At 37.4% G+C, this 19,303-nt stretch overlaps 1 protein-coding gene across 13 annotated transcripts in view; it reads right to left on the bottom strand.

The window, feature by feature from the left end:
* Nucleotides 1-19,303, bottom strand: part of EPHA6 (EPH receptor A6) — a 520,880-nt gene that overhangs the window by 93,152 nt on the left and 408,425 nt on the right. For 11 of the 13 annotated variants that reach the window (XM_072025112.1, XM_038183870.2, XM_072025075.1 and 8 more), the window contains one exon: nt 2,267-2,389. The exons of the other annotated variants lie outside the window; for them this stretch is intronic. In XM_072025112.1, the coding sequence (XP_071881213.1) occupies nt 2,267-2,389 (123 nt within the window). The remainder of the gene's footprint in view (nt 1-2,266; nt 2,390-19,303) is intronic. 13 annotated transcript variants of the gene reach the window in all.

Here is a 19,303-nt window from a genome sequence, read left to right as displayed (position 1 = left end):
CACAGAGCAAGAGATTCAGTTCTGAGTCTCTCACGTTCCAGATCAGTACTCCTTTCAACAAGAGATTTCTTTTTCAAAACATACAGTAAATATTTGGGTTTTTGGCTCGCTTGTATAGCAATGCTGATTTTAGCGATTTAGAAAGTTAGCATGAAATGGATATAGCATCCTGTGGTCATCTCTGTAACAAAGAGAGGCAATTCAGAATTAAGACTGCTTAATGTAAATCCAAATACATGAGAGTAAGAAAGGCACAGTTAAACAGCAACACTACAGATAAGGTTGTTAGGGTACATTTTTTAACAACAATTGCTGACTTTTACAGTGGAGTTTCACGCCACTTGCCCACTCTCACCCCATGCAATCTTTCTCAAAAGAACACCTATCATCCATTAGATTTATCACAGTTCCTCACTAGCTTTCAACTACTGACATTCCTCATTTTCTGAAAGGTGGACAGTCTCTCTGCTCCTGTGGGATTGTTTCTGAGCTCTTTTTTGCTGTTAACATGACCAAGCAACATTTATTTCAATTACATTGCTAGTGTATATGTTGCACAGCATGTAGCTGCGTTTCCGTTTTCCCACTTTGAATATTTCATCAAATTGATTCAGAATTCTTAGAAAAGGACATTTAAGTATACACCACTTTTACTAAACAAATAACATTTAAGAGTTATGATTTAAGTCTAAAACATGGTAAGATGTACAAACACTCAGAAAATAACAGGTTTTGTTGTTATAAGTCCTGAGGTAGGTAGCTATGTGAGAAGCCAATTCATGAGCACAGTGAAGCCATTTTTAATCTAATAGTATCAGTGATTGACACACAAAATGCAATGTTGAAAACAGAGCATATTGGTGGGCCTAGGGTATTTCATCTTCCATAGAGCTGTTTGGTGACAGATACCGATTTCATTGTGAGGCTGACAGCCAAAATAGCCTAATGGTATTAAGCACTCTGAAATACCAAAAGGAGAAAAAAATATGAAAAGCATTTTGCAGACTGTTGACAAAAGACACCTGAAGAGTCATAGGAAGAGACATCAAAGTTGCTCAGAAGTAACACTTAAAAAAACAACAAAACAAAACACAAACAAACAAACAAAAACAGTAAATATAATCTTCTATTAATGAGGTCTATAATTATCATAATGGATAAAATGAGGCATACAGAGGTAGAACAGTTTCTTTTGTATAGCAAATAAGTACCGTGTATGCCATTTTTCAGTTTGTTCCCTAGTTTTACCATAGGACAATTTTATTCCTTTTAACCAAAACTGTAAGTAACATTACAGGTAGGATGCTCTGAAAGAATTTAAGTATGACATGTACAGATTAATTCTGCATAGAAATATATAGTTTAGAAAGGAACAGAACTGAACTTTGATTCAATTTTAACTATAATTAAGATATATGTATTTACTCTTAATTTATTAGCTCTGGTGACAGATGGTGTTTAATGGCTCCAGACAAGAATGGACAACACGCATAGCCCTTCTGGTAAAGGAAGCCTCTATGCTATCCTTCTTTCCTATTTCAGCCCAATATCTGATAGCAGCCTATTTATCTGGGTGTTCTCATCCTCAGCCTACATTCATTCAACCCTAGGCCAACCCTCTGTGGTCCTCCGTGCCACCATACAGCTGTACTTCTGCCTGGGACCTTGCAAGAGGCAGTGTAGAGTATCACGCTGACAACATAAGCCATGGGATTTTCTCACTTATTGTAAACAAATTCAAATTAAATTAAATTAGTTTGAATTGTAACAAAAGTAGTTTTAAAAAGTTAAGGCATTTTTCATGAGATACAAGTTGCAACTATGGAACAATGCTCAATGATATCTGGCCTTTTCACTTTTTGTTTTGCTTCCATGGTTTAATGAGAAAATGCAAATTTTTACATAAGAGTCACAGAGTCACATAAAAACTAGGATTTCACAGAGGTATTTTTAGTTTTGTTTCCCTAGTGGACACGGCCATGAATGAAGCACTTGATTAGATGACATCAGGCTTCTGTTTAGGTTGACCACTTAACTACAGATCACTTTCCCTCACACTTTCTCCTCTACAATGATTCAGGGAAATAGCTGGTTCCTGAAAAATAATTTATCTTTCCCATTTCCTTCCAGTTCAGCTTTTTATTGGAAGGGACATCTGGTCTCTCTGTCTAACCAGTACCATATTTTGTTTCCCTAAAAGGTGTGAAAAGATGGGGCAAAGGGTGAAGGGAAAAATTGATGTGGGGGAAAAGGCTGGAATACCTACCAGAGGAAATGCTGGGGGGTAAAGATCCGCCCCCTGACACTGGATGTGAGGTCAGGATGCTATTTAAAAATCCCGCCCTCAGGAATCTCGAAAGAGACTTCACCCCAATGGTCGGAAAGGATCCTTTCAAAGAGATAAAAATGATCATTAATCAAATGAGTTGTTCTTTGACTGTTAAAGAAGTCGTCTGTTTAAAGAAAAAATAACCAAACCTCTGCAAAGCTAACAATGGTTTCACTGGAACAGATCTCATAAAATGCAGTTGAAAGTTTTTGAGTGCTTTTTAACCATTTCATACAATACACAGCTTTAACCAGAAAGAAGTTGTTTTCTGCATACTTCGCAAATGGAGAGTTCCGGCACTTCTAGGAGGAATGTAAAAAAAATGAGATTTTAATGGTAAAATACACCTCTTGGATATTCACAATGCATTCGAAATGACTACTGTAAGAGCATTTTTACAGTTTTCTATATGAATCAGAGAGAGACTAATAGAGGCAAAGCTATAGCAGCAGAGCTGAGTTTTATGTCAGTACTTCAAAGACATGTGACAAACCACCTGAAACAAGTCACGTCTGGCAAGGGGAGAAAGGGAACCAGAATTAGTGTTAGGACAGCTAACACTGTTAAGCCAGAGCTTCTGTCAAATCTCTCAACACCTGTCAATATATTGATGCAGGCAAACAGAAGTATGGATGTGGCTTCTTTCTGCTTTGCTATCACCAGAAGCTTTCCAGGTTTTACACTTTTGATTGAATGAATTTTACGTTCTTCTCATTGCCTAATAGTACAGTTTGATTTCTGCAAACAGAGATTATCTTACCCATCCATTTTAAAATAAATACTTGTGATATATCTAAGATAGTGTTGATAAGGACTCTATCCACCGTTTCAGCTTTCATTGTGCATAGAGACCTAGAGACATCATTACAGTTAGCTCATGTTAGTGCTCAGTGAATACCAGCATCAAAGCTGGATCTGAAATGACAGCTCTATACACTTTGCATAAAAATACAGTCAAGACCTTGCAATATATCAAAACTGATAATTAGCTTTTTTTATTTTTTATTTTTATTTTTTTTTAGTTTTGCAAGTATATCAAGCAAGCATATGTCCAATCATTTAGGCTATGGTAAGTTTGTTTTCATCATCTTACAGGTATTTCACAACTGTTCCTGTAGGAGATAGAAAAAATCTTATCTATACACAAAGGGGAAAAAAAAAGTACCTCTTAAAATTCAATCAGCTGTGTTTTTTTTTGTTTGTTTGTTTTTGTTTTTTTGTTTTTTAACTAATACAAGTTAGAATAGTTTAGCCCCAAAACACACATATGCATTTGCTGAGCTTAACGTAGCCTAACAGCTCTGAACTTTTCTCTTGTACTTTCAAGCAGAAGATCTATTGTTTCTTCTCAAAATATTCCTCACTTGCCCTTTATATTTGTTATTAAAACTACCACGGTCTGTGGAAAAAAGAATTAATTTAATTAGTGCTCTGGGTGCAGTATTTTTATATTTGATGGCTAAAGATATGGAATGAAAGTGTTCCCTCTAGCTATTCCAGAAAAGCCTAACTTTGGCTGCCTTGTCAAAGTGTTTCCAAACTCCATGGCTTTCATTTTAAAATATTTTCAAAAAAGCTCACGGATAGAGTCCAGAATGCAATATACAGAAATTCAAATTTAAAATGGAAAATTGTTCCACAAGCTCCAAGATGGTGTATTCTAAACAGCACCTTAAAACATGAAGGCTAAATAATGAACATATGAAGACCTCCCAAATAAAATTTTCCTCCTTTGTTCCAAAATATGAATTATACCAACCATAAAGTACCCCCACAGTAAATCACATGCCATGTATATAGACCTTCAGAAAAGTGAAACAGCTTGAGCTTCGTGATGGATAATTTCCTACACTTAAATGGAGTTAAATGGCAAATATCTCAAGTTGCCTGATAGTGCTAAAATAAATCACAATGTTATAGAAAGTAACAAAGACAAATACAAACCTGCTTCACTTATTGTGCATATTTGTAAAGAGAGAAGCAAATTTTGGAGCAACTCAATCTGTGAATACTAAAAAAGCTGGAGGGCTAAAATTAATGAGGTCTTCCAAGTGGCCTTATAATTAAAGCAATACATATAAACAATGTTTTTTTTTCAGGCACTAAAAAAAGGTAGAATTCAGTTGCTTAAGCATAAATGCTTTGTGTTATTTGAGATGCTGCAGAAAATCTGAGACATTCATATTTGAGTGGCACACACGACAAGATCTGCAGGAGATTTGCACTCTTTGATAGTGGCCCCAAGAGGCAAAGCAGCAGTTGTGTCTCTAAGAGGAGGCATCCAGTCCCATTTTAGGCAACTGAAACCCATACAAATACTTTATTGTCACCTCAAAAATTTCTTCAATGAAGCAGAACACACAGTTACAAGAACAGTAACTTTAGTCTCTTCCAGAAGTCCACAAATAACTTTTAAAAAGGACCAGGCTGATAACATTCAGCCCTGATCAATATCCAGCAACATAAAAATGTGAAAGACAGATTGAAAGTTCATTCACATTAAAGCAAGCATGATCCTAGTCCCAAATACAGCATGTGCCCCAGAATGAAAATATAGTATGTGGCTGGTAAGAAGAGTCAATACTTTGGTAATATCACCTGCACAGTGTGAATAGGGTTTGTGGCTATTACATGACTATAGATGTGGAAATTGGCTGTTATTACAGGTAGCTGGGAAAGAAAATCAATTCCCATAGCTCCTGTCAAACACCACCAGAAAGACAGAAGTCTGATAAGAGATTTGGGCATTTCCAATAGCTTAAAGCATTACTCAAATTTTTACTTGTTTGCATAAGCAATCACAAAATCTTTGAAAGAAAAACGGCAACAAAGAATTGCGTTCAAGACAGAAAAGGAGAAAGCTCTCTAACACAACAGAGAAAGAAGGGAGGTGGGAATGTGATATTAAACAGAAAACACCAGCTTCTTAGAAATACATAAATTTTCGTGTGGAAATCAGTAATCAGAACTGCATTTCCTTCTATCTGAATATGTTATTTTTTATTGGACAATGAGTCTTTGCTCTTTTTCCAAATTGGAATTGTGCTTAGCTGAACAAAAAGTTAACAAAAAATGTGCTGCATCCTGCTGCTTTACACAAATTGCAAAGGCAATATTCATTTTTTAGAGGTGTATTCGAACAATAAAAGTCTTAATGCTTAGTTTAAACAATCTCTTTTAAATAACCACACAGGACACTTTCAAGACACTTGGATATTATTTCTTTAGCTAAACAACCTTTTTGAGAAATGCAATTCTGTCAGCATACATCATGCTGAGTCTAGGGTTTTACACATGTTCTGTCATTTGTATGAAAATTATTCTTTTTCCAGTGGGTGGAGTTATGCTAATGGAAAAAGCTTTTAGTATAACATCTTACTGGTTCTAGAAAGAGAAAATGAGACGTGAATATCGAGCCATGATTCCTGAGTGCACTGAAATACAGTTGTTATATAGCAGCTTGCAGGTATGATTTTATTATGGGAAATAAATAACAATAATTAAAACAAACAAACAAAACAACAACAGTAAATCCCACAACTCCCTCCTGGTGCACAGTTACCCACGATGAACATTATGCCACCTTAACACAGGAAAATACATTAGTTATAGGTATTAGTTGAAAAAGTGCATTGAAAGAGTAAAAATAAATGATAATACTCTCAACAGCTGACAGTTCGTGGAGTATACATCATTTAATGAGTTCTGTGATACCAGTTTATAGCCCAGCATCAGTTCTTCTCTTTCACAATTATTGCAGCTAAGTGCTTGTGCTGAGAGGCAGTGGGGGAGTGCTGAATCAATTAGCCTGCCTTCTGCCTTTGTCTGTTGTTCCAGGGGGAATATCAGCCCACAAATGATAGAATTTGATAGGGAAATCACTTGTATAGCATCCTACACTGGCACGGTTTTAGTAGCGTATTATCTACACAGAACAGAAGGGCAAGAGTAGATAGCTGGGTAAAGGAAATACATATGCTTTGTTCAGCTCCAGAGTGCATACATTAATTCACACACATTTATTAGCACTTGTATCACAACAGCATGGCCAGCCAGAAGGAACAGCCACTTCTCCCCGTGGCAAAGGCACATCCCAGAGCCTAGGGCTAGCAACAGCAGAATTTTGCTGAAGATTCCTAGATCTACAAAGGCAAGAAAGTCCTGTCATGTGGCTCAACAAAAGTACTGAACAGATGAATGAATGGATGAACAGAATGACATGAAACACGCCCAGTGCTCTACTGGTAGAATAAAACAGACTGTGATTTCTGCCTGAATGGCAGGACAGATACAAACCCAGTCCTACTCTGTTAGTGACAGCACATGCCTACTCACACCTGCTGAATGAAAACATTCCCAGCGGCTTTGCTCCCATACACACTGCAGAACCAGCACACTGCCAGCAGTCCTCTGTGACCTACATCCCACCTCTTCCTCATCAGCTGTGGCTCCTTTGCCCCAGTATCGGAGCTCTTAAGCTGATGTCCTGGCAGCATCTGGACCCCATGGACTTGCAGGGATGGGACCTGAAGTTGCTCTGTTGTGCAGGGACGGGAGGGTGGGGCCATCAGCTTGTTCTGTTCAACAGAGTCTCTTGAGTTTTCTGGAAGCAAACTAAGCACTTAAAAAAAAAAAGATTTTACTATCAGATTATTTTTTTTTATGACCTTACTGCAGCTTGTGGAAACTTGCTTTTAAAAAGGAGAGCATTTCTGAAGTCTCTGCACTGTGACTAATGATGTGTCTGAAGTAGGTTATTAGAAAGCCTACTGAAGATGCAGGATGTATGTATTAAATAAATCCTGTAACATACCATGTAAGGAAAAGAAACAACATAGAAGCCTCAAGCAGTAATCAAACTAGATCAAGTATTTATTAGAACAATAACGTCTTTTTTTTTTTTTTTTTATATGTCTTTTTTTTAACAATTACGTCTTTTTTTTTTTTTTTTCCTCCCTATTGCTGAATTATTTGATCCTACTTGTTATGGTATTTATCAAATATATATCCAAACAAAAATAGGGCTCGGCAAATTTGCAGATGACAGCAAGCTGAGTGGTGTGGTCAGTACTATAGAAGGAAGGGATGCCATCAAAAAGGACCTGGACAAGCTTGAGAAGTGGGCCCACGTGAGCCACATGAGGTTCAACAAGGCCAAGTGCAAGGAGCTGCACTTGGGCCAGGACAATCCCAGAAATGAGCACACTGGGAAAACTCATTGAGAGCAGCCCCACAGAGAACGACCTGGGGATTCTGGTGGATGAAAAGCTTAACATAAGCCAGCAGTGTGCACTTGCAGCCCAGGAGGCCAACTGTGTCCTGGGCTGCATCAACAGGACGCAGCAAGCCAGCAGGTCAAGGGAGGTGATTGTCCCCCTCTGCTCTGCCCTTGTGAGGCCTCACTTGGACTACTGCACCCAGGTCTGGGACCCCAGCACAAGAAGGATGTGGGGCTGCTAGAGCGGATCCAGAGGAGGGCCACAAAGATGATCTGGAGGCTGGAGCACCTCTCTTACGTAGAAAGGCTGAGAGAGCTGGGGATGTTCAGCCTGGAGAAGAGGAGGCTCTGAGGAGACCTAACTGTAACCTTTCAGTACTTGAAGTACTTCAAAAGGGAAAAAAAGATGGGAAGTGACTCTTAGCTCAATCAGACAATGACAGGACAAGGAGAAATGTTTTTAAACTAAAAGAGGGAATATGTAGATTAGAGGTTAGGAGGAAATTCTTCACTCAGAGGGTGGTGAGGCACTGGAACAGGTTGCCCAGAGAGGCTGTGGATGCCCCATCTCTGGAGGTGTTCAAGACCAGGTTAGTTAAGGCCCTCAGCAACCTCAGCAACCTAGTGGGCGGCGTCCCTGCCCATGGCAGGGTGGTGATCTTTGAGGTCCCTTCCAACCCAGGCTATGATTCTATGATTTGTCTAAGCAACTTCTAAAGAAGCCTGAGCTTTTAATCTCACTGTAGTAAAATATAGACATCTTCATTTACCAAGTAGACTGACTAATTAAATTAGAAATATACATTTCCTGACTCATCTCCAAGGAAAAAATGACAACTGAAATCATATCATTTATGTTAGTAGGTTTAGCAGAATGCCAAGGTATATGGGAAAAAGAAACAGGAAGACTAAATATACGCTACTGTTGGAGGCATGCAGCTGAGGATTGCTTATTGGGATATTTTTTAACAAGTGAAACAAGAATTCCTTTGGAAGGAACTCATGCGAACATATAAAACAGCAAAAGAGCTTTGCACCTGTTCTGCTCCCCTTATGGTCTGGAAGTTAGGTAATATAGGCAATTATTTGACAGAACCTCTTCAGACAACGAAATTTCACAACTTCAAATACAAAGCAGTGTCTATAAACACTGAAGTTCAGAGGAATCTGTCGGGGAATATTCACCCAAGTAAGGTCTCTATTAGAAAACTTGAGGACTCTTAGGATTAATTACTGTGAGGCATCACTTCCTCATAGGATGCTGCATGGGTATATACCATTTCCCTGACATGTGCCTATGGAAAAGAAAATTTTATGTCCTATTCAGAAGGGAGCTGCAATGAGTTTCAGTCTAGGATGCAGCTACCACATACCTTTTGTCTGCCTCTGAGCAACTAGATCACTTAACTGGGTTTCAGTATCTCAGTCCAAAAGATGGCCTAGTTATAACTTTATTTCTGTCAAGACAGCATCTTGAAGAAGAAGGATTCCAGGAACTTGTCTGCAACACCACACATCAAAGAGTGACCAGTGACATTTTTTTTTGTGCTGACATGTTGCCAGTGATGGTGATTTCAGCTAAGGATAAACTGTGCCATGCATTTAAAACAGGAATTCAGACCATCCCAGACTATGAATATTGCTTATGAACACTAAATGGTTTTTCTGAATATTGGTGAGCTTAAATCAAAATATACTTTAGGAAAAGATCTCTAAGAAATTTAGAGATCTAAATTTCACAGACGTCTTCCAGTGTTTTAAACGAATTTACATTAACAAATTGCTCTTAAACAGAGCTATGAGGTCACTCGTGACAAATGCTGGAAGCAAAATGGCTGGGGTACAGATGTAACCTAAGAGCAATAGGAAATAACACGTTTAAAGCAGACAAAAATTCAGCAAACAGAAGATTGCACCTTTGTTGACAAATCAGTTCTCAGTAACAAACAAATAATAGCAAAACTTCTAGAAATTCCTTAACACATTTTTAAAAGTTTTGGATCAGATATACTTATTAAAAAGAGCAGAAGAAAAGTGAACATTAGAAATACAAATATATGGATGAAGGAAAAGTGGGTACGTAGATATGTGCACTTTGTAAAAAATAAAAGTGCAAGCAAAAGTGGGGAAGATGAGACACAAGGACTGATGAAAGACCTTAACACAGAGGTCTGGAAAAGATTTCGATGCATCACACCTGCCCAGCGGTGACAAACAACTGTATATACAAATATGTATCAGCCAGTTCTGGCTGATTTGTGACATGCTTGTTTCTAAAAAAAAAGCTTTAGTAAGTTCAGAAAAAAAAAAAAAAAAAACAAAAAAAAACCAGAGAAATACAAAACGAACATACTAAGGATATTCAGAAAAAATATTAGAAAACTGAGAATATTTTTTACAGTGTTTGATTATTCTAGGACTGTGTCATGATTTTGAAGAGCCTTGACCTGAGATGTTCAGATGTTTAGTTAGAACCAACTTGCTTCTCAACTATGAAGGATTACTGCAAGATTTTTTTAACTCCTCTTTGTTAATTTGGGAATAACAAAGCATCCACATGTTTTGGCCTCAATTCTGAGAAGTAGACTGCTCTAACCTAGTTCTTGTTGGAAAATACTTTTAAAGGCTGTTTTCTATACAGAAGCCCACTGATAGAAAAGCCCACTCCAGACTTAATTTCATAGGGTCTATCTGGAAACGTGAAGATGACAAACACTTGGTAGGGCAAAGCTGCTGCTCATTTTTCCATCCCTGATGAGTTTCACCTTGACATCTTGTGAAAGACAATGCTCTCCTATGAACCCATAGAATACAAGTTCTCTTATTTCTTGATTGGCAGCTGGAAATAAATCCAGATTTAGGAATATTTACATAGAATAAGATGATATTAGAAAATCCCAGTTAGAGCAAGTTTTGGCTTTACTTAGGACTTCTCTGGGAGAAAAAGCAAATGCTGGAAGAAGCTTACAATTCCTAAGGAGGAACAAATAGAAGTTACAGAATATTTGAGTGGAATATTAACATCTAATTTAATTTCCCTCGCCACTTCTAGACAAACAGGCAATTTGGGGGAAAAAAATGAGGGAATTGCTTGAAAAGAGTTCAACAAACACTTAGAGCCATTTATTTTGTTATGTGTTAAATGTCAATGCACACTGAATTTCTGGTTGCTGAGAAGACTGGTGTGACAACATTAATATGATTAAGGCTTTTAACAGCAATAACAACTGTTGTGTTGAATCATCTTTGCAGTCTTAATGGAATAGTAATTGGAAATACTGTGCTTCTGTTACAGATAAAACAATCTGTCTATGTTTAAATTGTCTATTAAAGAAGTATTTTTCAGACAGTGCTTAAACTGAAAATAGCTTTAACACAATGCTAAACAAGGACTCTGAAATCTCTATGCATTTATGGATACGTACAAACTCAGAAGGCTGTTCCAAGCAATGTATGCTGTGCATTTGGATTTCATGGCCATGCATGTATTATCAAATTAGCTGGAAGCAAAATACTTTAAAATTGTATTTTTCATGGTGGAAAAAAGCATAGTCTGCAATTTCAGCCAAAACCTTTGGGATTTTGTATGCATCGTTTTGCAATATTATTTTCATTTCAGTCTTAGTTTCTGTGATTTTGGAAGGAAAGATCTTCAGTAAAATCTGAGAGTTCCTATGCTGTGGAATTCTTCATCCTTCAAGAGAGGAATATCTCATGTGATATATTGATGGGGTCTTATAAATGGGATGGTTAAGAAGTTTTAAATTTCTAGGTGTTCTTTTTTATGGTATTTCCATAAAAAGAAAGATCATAAAGGTTATAATTTTGAACTTCATGTTTAAAAATTGCAGTGGGTTTTAATTTAATGAGTAAAGTATCTTTTCATGTATGATATCTGAGAATGGATGTATCGATTTACCTTGCTGTAAAATATGCAGATCTGCAATTAAAACTCTGGTTATCTACTTTTTTTTTGGTCTTTCTAGTCTGTAAGTGTGAACAAGAATTAAAACCTCTTTGTTCACAAGATAAACCCTCTCCAATTGTAGACAGCAACTAAGGATGCACTGCTTTCAGGAGAACAATTGGGGCTGAATTTCCAGAGAGTCACCTGACAAAAAGTGGTTTTCCTTTTTTTGTTACACAAACATAGATTATAAATTGACATTGAGGATGATCACGTCAATTCACAATTCCATTCACTATTCATGTTAATACCATTAACAATTCACATTTCACTAATACCAGTGAAATTAAGTACAAAGGTTTGATTTTCTTTCCATTACAAACACTGACTCCTAAAAATAAGTGATGCTAAGATGCTCATTATTGTTAACTGAGTAGAAGTGTAATATCTGTATAGATTCTCAACATTTACAAATCTATGTGCTAAATCTAAGAGAAATAATCATAGGCCTAAGGAAGTTATCCCAGCACACACTTGATAAACTGTGCTAGAAGCCAGAACTCAGGCTTCTCCTGATATCTGATGGACTTCGCCATATGCATGGGCAGTACTACTGACCAAAGACAAATGGTTCTGCTAGTTAATTATCTGTTTGTGGATATCAGCGTATTCAGCGGATTTTCTCCCAGTCTCAAGGCTGAATCTCAATCCTTAAGGATAAATGTCACGAGGTAGAACCTCTTTGATCTGATCTTCCTTATTTTAGTTAATTCTAGCACGACGAATATTGGGCAGTCAGTATTTAAACAGGTGAAAAAGTCAAATTTTCCATGCACCTAAAGACATTCACTGAAAATTGGAAGGAAGTTGCAAGCCTTATCTAAAATAGCAAAACAATTTCTGAATGATGAAGAATGTACTCACCTACAGCTGAGAGGAAAAACAAGAAAAAGGGAAAAGCGGAGACTCATTTCCAAAGCAGGTGAGTTATTATCATTTTAGGGCATATAATAACTTTCTGCTGTTTCAGGAAAAAAAGGAAATAAATTATATGAATTCTAGTAACAGTACAGTAGTTTGTTTCAGATTTCAACTGTTATAAAGATTCTGTACTATGCTCCTCTAGATGAATTATTGAAATGAAGTCATTATCAGCTTAACGTATTTACTTTCAAATTTCATTCAGTAGAAATTACCTTGTTAAAGTTTAGTAGAAAAATGACAATATTTACCAATTGATGTAGACATGAATCTATTCAGGAATATCAGACTGAATATATTTCTCTCTTAAAACGTGTTTACAGGATTGCCATTAATGTTTTGTGCTTATATTAAGAGAACATACTCAAATTGAATACTCTGCAAACTCACACCATCTAATTATGATGTTTTAAAAATGCTTATTTTTTCCACATGCTTCTTTCTTTCAATTGTGTTCCCCTCAACAGTTTTACCATCTATTGCTGATTTATAAACAGTGCTAAGGCTATGTTTATCTGTGAAGAACAGTAAGATTTAAGAAGCAGTATTTCTTGTGAATTGCATTTCCAGCCTTAACTTCAAGAGTCTGGAATGGATCCCAGGCAGTTTGCATCTAAATTATTTATTCATCTGGAACCTGAACTGTGTATGTATTAAGAATCAGAAAGATAATTACAGACTGTGAAATGGATACAGCCAAGATTCACAGTAGAGAGGAAGCAAAGAAAGGAATTTGAGGGTCAAGAATATACAAAGAACACAGTGCTGGGCTGAGTGAATTGATTCTGAATAAGCAGTTTACAGAAGAAGACTATTAAAATTATGTTATTATTTTTCGTGGATGATAATGATGATGCTAGAAGAATGGTGGATGCAGAAATAATTTGTCTCCTTGGCTGGAGCTGCAATGCTGAGTGACATGGGTAAGCAAAATGGGGGGGTGTGTATTCAATGCAAACCTCTCTCATTAAAGTTCTCACTTGCTCTCCAGAGCAGAACACAGACAACACATGGCATTTTTCAGCAGTCTATAAATCAAACGGGTCTGAACAGATTTTCATTGCATAATGTGCCTATTTCACTTCTATATCTCAAAGATCACTGATAATTGTTACTTTCAGCAGCATTCACTTCTGTATACTGTAAAACTGATCTCTTCTTGGGAAGTATGTCCCAACTGGTGATACTCCACACAAGTGCTTAGATTGTTGCGTGAGGAGAATGTGTTTGCTTTGAGATAAAGGGACAAATTGACCTGCAGTTTGCTACAACAAACTGGTATTACCTCTTTCTCAAGAAATTCCTCTTATCTTTTGATCTCTTTCTGTACCATCCAAAGTACCACAGCTATAGTTGTTTATGGTAATCCTGGTATTAGAAAGATGTTGGTATTGTAAATAACCAAAGGTTTCTTTTCCTCACTTCAAACTTCATGTTTCCATGAAATGTAGTATCAGATTGTTTACAGAAGATTATCAGTCCATATTTTAATGCTGCTTCTTCAACATGAATCTCCTGTTAAAGATATCTCAGGCTTGATGCCTTCCATTAGAAATGTAGGTATGAGTCTTTAAGCTGTAGTCAAGTCCACAATACAACTTCTTCAGGCAGAGGTTTATAAGACAACATGGGTGAGATCTGGATAACCACTACCATAAATATATGTGACGAACTACCAGTTACCTCGATCCCTAGTCTATTTTGGGGTGACAAGACATCGATCATGAACCTCTTTCTTACTCTACTTCTGGTAAATCTAAGGACCTTAACTTGTCCTTCTGTATTAACCTATTAAAGATATGTGAATCAGAGAAGGGGTGCAGATTTTCTGGAAAAATTCTAATGGCTCACACAAAAATTAATTCCATCATCCCAAGTTCAAGCACACAAGCCAACCTATTTAACTTTGCACATTAGGTGAATTAGGGAATATTTACACAACGTATTCTTTTGTTTCTCCAGTGAAGGCTTTAACTCAGCTGGTGATAAAATGCAGCAGCATAACATGGTTGAAAGTACTAAGACCAATACTAGCATGCCCATAAAAACTGTCAGTCTACCCCATATTAGAATGCATAGATAACTATGGCCTATTTTCAGTCACAACACAGACATTTACATCAGTTTTTAAAAGTTATTTAAACATCTCAAATTACCAAAAAAAATTGAGTTGCTACCACGTACCTGTTTACTTTAATGAGACTTATGAATTTCCTAAGGTTTGCAGAAGTACTAAGATATATAACTCCATCCTTAGGTGCCTAAATTGCACCAGACTAAAGAAAAAATAATATTCTTTATGACATTCACTACCTTTGGCAGCTCTTCTGAAATAAGGTTTGATCATTATTAAATTATTTAGTTGCAATGATTATAACTTTAATAGCCCTCTGTATCCTGTATTGTATTTCCAAGGACTTTAGAAAAAAACTTGCACATCTCCACAAAATTCTCTCCATACATGTCAGGCAGTATGCTCACCAAAAGAGCCAGAAAATGCGAGCAAAATCATGATGGTGAAGAACTCTTCAGCAATAGGCAAACTTTAGACAGCATTAAGATAATACATTGAGAATAACTTTGTATCACATCAAAAACAGCAGGGATATATTATGTTTTATACACTCCTGTAAATTTGAATTTAGTGAAGCCAGTGAGAATGGTAGCTGTTTCTTTTTTTAAAAAAAGTAACAACGGGGACTTGACAATTACCATGATTATGTCTTTCATTTTTCATCTTGTCACCTCAAGGAGAAGCTGTGTTTCTAAGTATTAGACTTGGCCGTAGATCCAGCACCCCCATGGGAGAGAAACATCAAATTATTTCCTTTAGTTTGGTATCTAATCTAGATTTCTTACATAAAAGTGTAATCTTATGGTAACATCTTAACTCAGAAGATCATGGAACAACACGACAGTAAAACCTGGTATGATAAGGTTTCTACCTTAAGCCAGACACATCTTTTAGCTTATTTTCAAGAACCAACTGTAATCCATAAAAATATAGAGATATATATGACAGTCTATCTGATACAAGATCTTATCTTCCATCACTGCAGCCTGCAATAGCTTTATTGTCACTTCTATTTTTTAAGTGACTGGTAGTTCAAGAACCACAGCTGGAAACTAAGAGACTAATGGCAGCACAAAAGAAAGGAAGATAATAAGTAAATATACTCCAAGGCAATGAGACATTGTTCCTAACTACATTACATCATGATCCACACAAGCTCGTATTCTAAGTAGCATCCTATAATCTACTTCTTCCTCGGTACTTTCCTCAAATTCCCCCAGACTAAATATTATAGTTGTGCATAAGGATTTTCATTTTCTACTTTCAGATGATTTAATCACTCTTACTATTCAAATTTAGGCAGATACGTACTATACATGCTACACATTCCTCCACAAGAATCAGTTTAGAGTTTAAATTCTTATGCTGCTCTGTAGTGGGAAAGTGCCCATCTGTAGTTCCATGCCAAGGACAAAAATAAATGCATAAATATTTTTTTCTTGGCAGTGAAGAGCACAGAAGTTCTATTAATATTGATTGGTTTTTGATTATTGCTGTCTGTACTAATTCAATTGCCGTATCTTCCATACTTTGTAGTTAACATGCCTTGAATCAACACCTAATAAATTCTTTGTGTCTCTACAGTGATTCATTGTTATTTTCTGATTTTGTCAATTTTTTTCTGTAGTCTTCACCTTAGTCTGTTTAACCTCTCCTTGCAATTCAAACACATTACCCATTTCATTTTCTGATACTCTTATTAATCATACCTGATTTTACATGGTTTGCAGCCTAACACTCAACAGCTCCATTATGGAACACAGACCTGTTATACAGCCTTAACACTGATGGGTTTTGATTTTATTATGTTAAGCAGTATAAGACCGAATTTGAAGAAAATGAATATACACCAAAAAAAAGTATCAGTGAACAGCAAAAACATAAGTATAAACAGCTCAGAAATGAGAAACGACCCATGATTTTTCATGTCTCTCTTGAAGATTGTAAGAAAAATATCTTTTAAGCTGCTACAGTGAGTACCTAGTCTCTGGGGGTAGAGTTCTTTGAACTGCATTGAGTCCTAGATTATGTCAATGACATCTCCCTTTAATATATGTGTAGTGAGATGGAGACTCCTTTTTCTTTTCTGACTGATAGACAAAGGAAGGAAAAAAAATACACCTACCTTTTAAGGTAGGTAAAATACTCAGTGTGTGCTTTTCCTTTGTCATTGGTTTTAAAACTAATGTAGTTCCAGTTATTCCAGCAGTATCTGTTCTGATTTTGCAGAGCATAAGATAGTAAGAGGGCTCCTGACTCTGATATGGGCCAGCAATGGTGCTGTCTGCTTTTCTCTCCCTTTCAAGGAGCTCATGACTGAGCAGGGCTCATGATTTTGCAGCCGTAACTTCCAACGATGTTTGGCTGGCACTTTCACAGAAGCTGTATTTGAGAGGAATTTCAACATTTCAAATAGAGAGCAATATCAACATTCAAAGTCTTGGCTGAATTTGCAAAACTGAAGTTATAAGACACAATGGTTTTTGTGGTCATTTTTAATCTTTTTTTTTTTTTTTATTTAACATTTTAGCTTTTCTGTTTTCCCAATCAACTAGACTTGGTAACAACTGAATTACATAATCTCCACAGGCATATAACTAATTTATGATGATCTCTAAAGGATACGACAATGTGGATGGAATGAACTGAAATGATGAAACAGATCATACCAACAACATTTGCATGTGCTCATTACAATTTGATTTCTAGTTCATTTCTTTACTGTTGGTCTGCATAATCACAGAATCACAGAACTGTAGGGGTTGGAAGGGACCTCAAAAGATCATCGGGTCCAACCCCCTTGGCAAGGCTGGTTCCTCAGAGCAGGCTGCCCAGATAGGTGTCCAGACAGGCCTTGAATATCTCCAGAGAAGGAGACTCCACAACCTCCCTAGGCAGCCTGTTCCAATACTCCGTCACCCTCACCGTGAAGTTCTTTCGCATGTCCGTGTGGAACTTCCTGTGTTCTAACTTGCAGCCTCTACCCCTTGTCTTACTCCCACAAACCACTGAGAAGAAGTTGGCTGCATCCTTCTGCCCCCCACCCCTCAGATATTTATATACACTGAGGAAATCCCCTCTCAGTCTTCTCTTCTCCAGGCTGAACAGACCTAGTTCTCTCAGCCTTTCTTCATAGGGAAGATGCTCCAGGCCCCATATCATCTTTGTGGCCCTCCTTTCCAGGAGATCCCTGTCTTTCTTGTACCAGGGAGCCCAGAACTGGACACAGTACTCCAGGTGAGGCCTGACCAGGGCAGAGTAGAGGGGGAGGATCACCTCCCTTAACCTGCTGGCCACACACCAGGATCCCATTAGCCCTCTTGGCCACAAGGGCACACTGCTGGCTCATGGTCAACCTGTCGTCCACCAGGACCCCCAGGGCCTTCTCCTCAGAGCTCCTCTCCAGCAGGTCGTCCCCCAGCCTGTACTGATACTTTGCGTTGTTCCTTCCCAGGTGCAGGACTCTACACTTGCTCTTATTAAATCTCATTTGGTTTCTTCCTGCCCATCTCTCCAGCCAGTCCAGGGCTCGCTGAATGGCAACACAGCCTCCTGGCATGTCAGCCACTCCTCCCAGCTTTGTGTCATCGGCGTACTTGCTGAGTATGAAAAAGACGGCTATAGGAGTTGCAAGTTTCAAGACTTATATCAGTCTCAATTTTACTTGATCAAGGGGTGCCTCATGAAGTTTACCACAAAGAAATGCTTTAAAAAGATATGAAGAACTTAAACTAACTTCTAAGAACTTGAAAAAAATAATCGAAACATTCGTAAATATTTAGGAGATGACGATGTAGTAACTAACAACTTGCATGCATTTGTTAAGAACAAAGAATACAGCAGCCTAATTTCTGCCTGTGACAAATAGGTCTCAAAGACAGAAGAGCTTCAGTAATATCATGTATGCATGTCCCAGACTGGTCGCAGTAGGCACAGGGCATTACAGTTTCCTTTTTTAATGAAACTATTGTACAGCTGGGATAGTAGCAGCTGGGAAGCTGTCCTCAGTGGCTCACTGTCAATCTGGAAAAATTCAAATAGTATGGTCCAGGGCTTTTGTTATTATTCTGTTTTTGCCAGAACAACTATCGTGATGGAACCAAGAACATGTTTTTAAACCTGAGAAAGACCACCAAAGTGGAAGAAGCTCTTGGAGATTTGGCTCATAAAGTAAAACAACTTGGCATGCTAGGCAAAAGGTCTGAGAAAACATGAAACAAAACTCTGTGAAGACAAAGCGGTTCAATGGAGACAGCAGTAATTAACCACAAAAATACATCCTGAAGGAAAGACTAGACGGCCAGCTCCTTCACAGAGGAAGATCTACGGGTAATAATAAATCAAAATAAACCCCAACAATGGTTGCTACTGAAAACCACATGTACTTAAACATGAGTAACACCGTTTACATTTAAAATAATTCTTTCCTTCCTGCTAGAGGAAAGTAAGGCTCAGCATCCACAGTACCCACTTCTGAAAATAATGCTTTAAAAAAGATATGAACTGACTGGAAGGAGTCCAGAAGAAAGCATTAAGAATGACCAAAGGTCTAGCAAACATATACCATGCAGAAAGATTTGACAGAACCTGGCTGATTTACTGAAGACAGTAAAGACATTAAAATAGTCTACAAATGTAAAATACTGCTGCAAGGAGGAAAGGCTCAAACTGTTCCACCACAAGTAGGAAAAGAGTTAATGGCCTTAAGGTGCAGTAAAAAAAAATAATTCAATTTAGCACTGGGAAGGCCAAGTATGAGGATAGTTAAACACTCAACAGATTGGCAAGGGAGGC

This window comes from Anas platyrhynchos, chromosome 1 (genome assembly GCF_047663525.1).
Source record: "Anas platyrhynchos isolate ZD024472 breed Pekin duck chromosome 1, IASCAAS_PekinDuck_T2T, whole genome shotgun sequence".
Lineage (NCBI taxonomy): Eukaryota > Metazoa > Chordata > Aves > Anseriformes > Anatidae > Anas > Anas platyrhynchos.
This window is presented reverse-complemented; position numbering and strand designations above follow the sequence as displayed.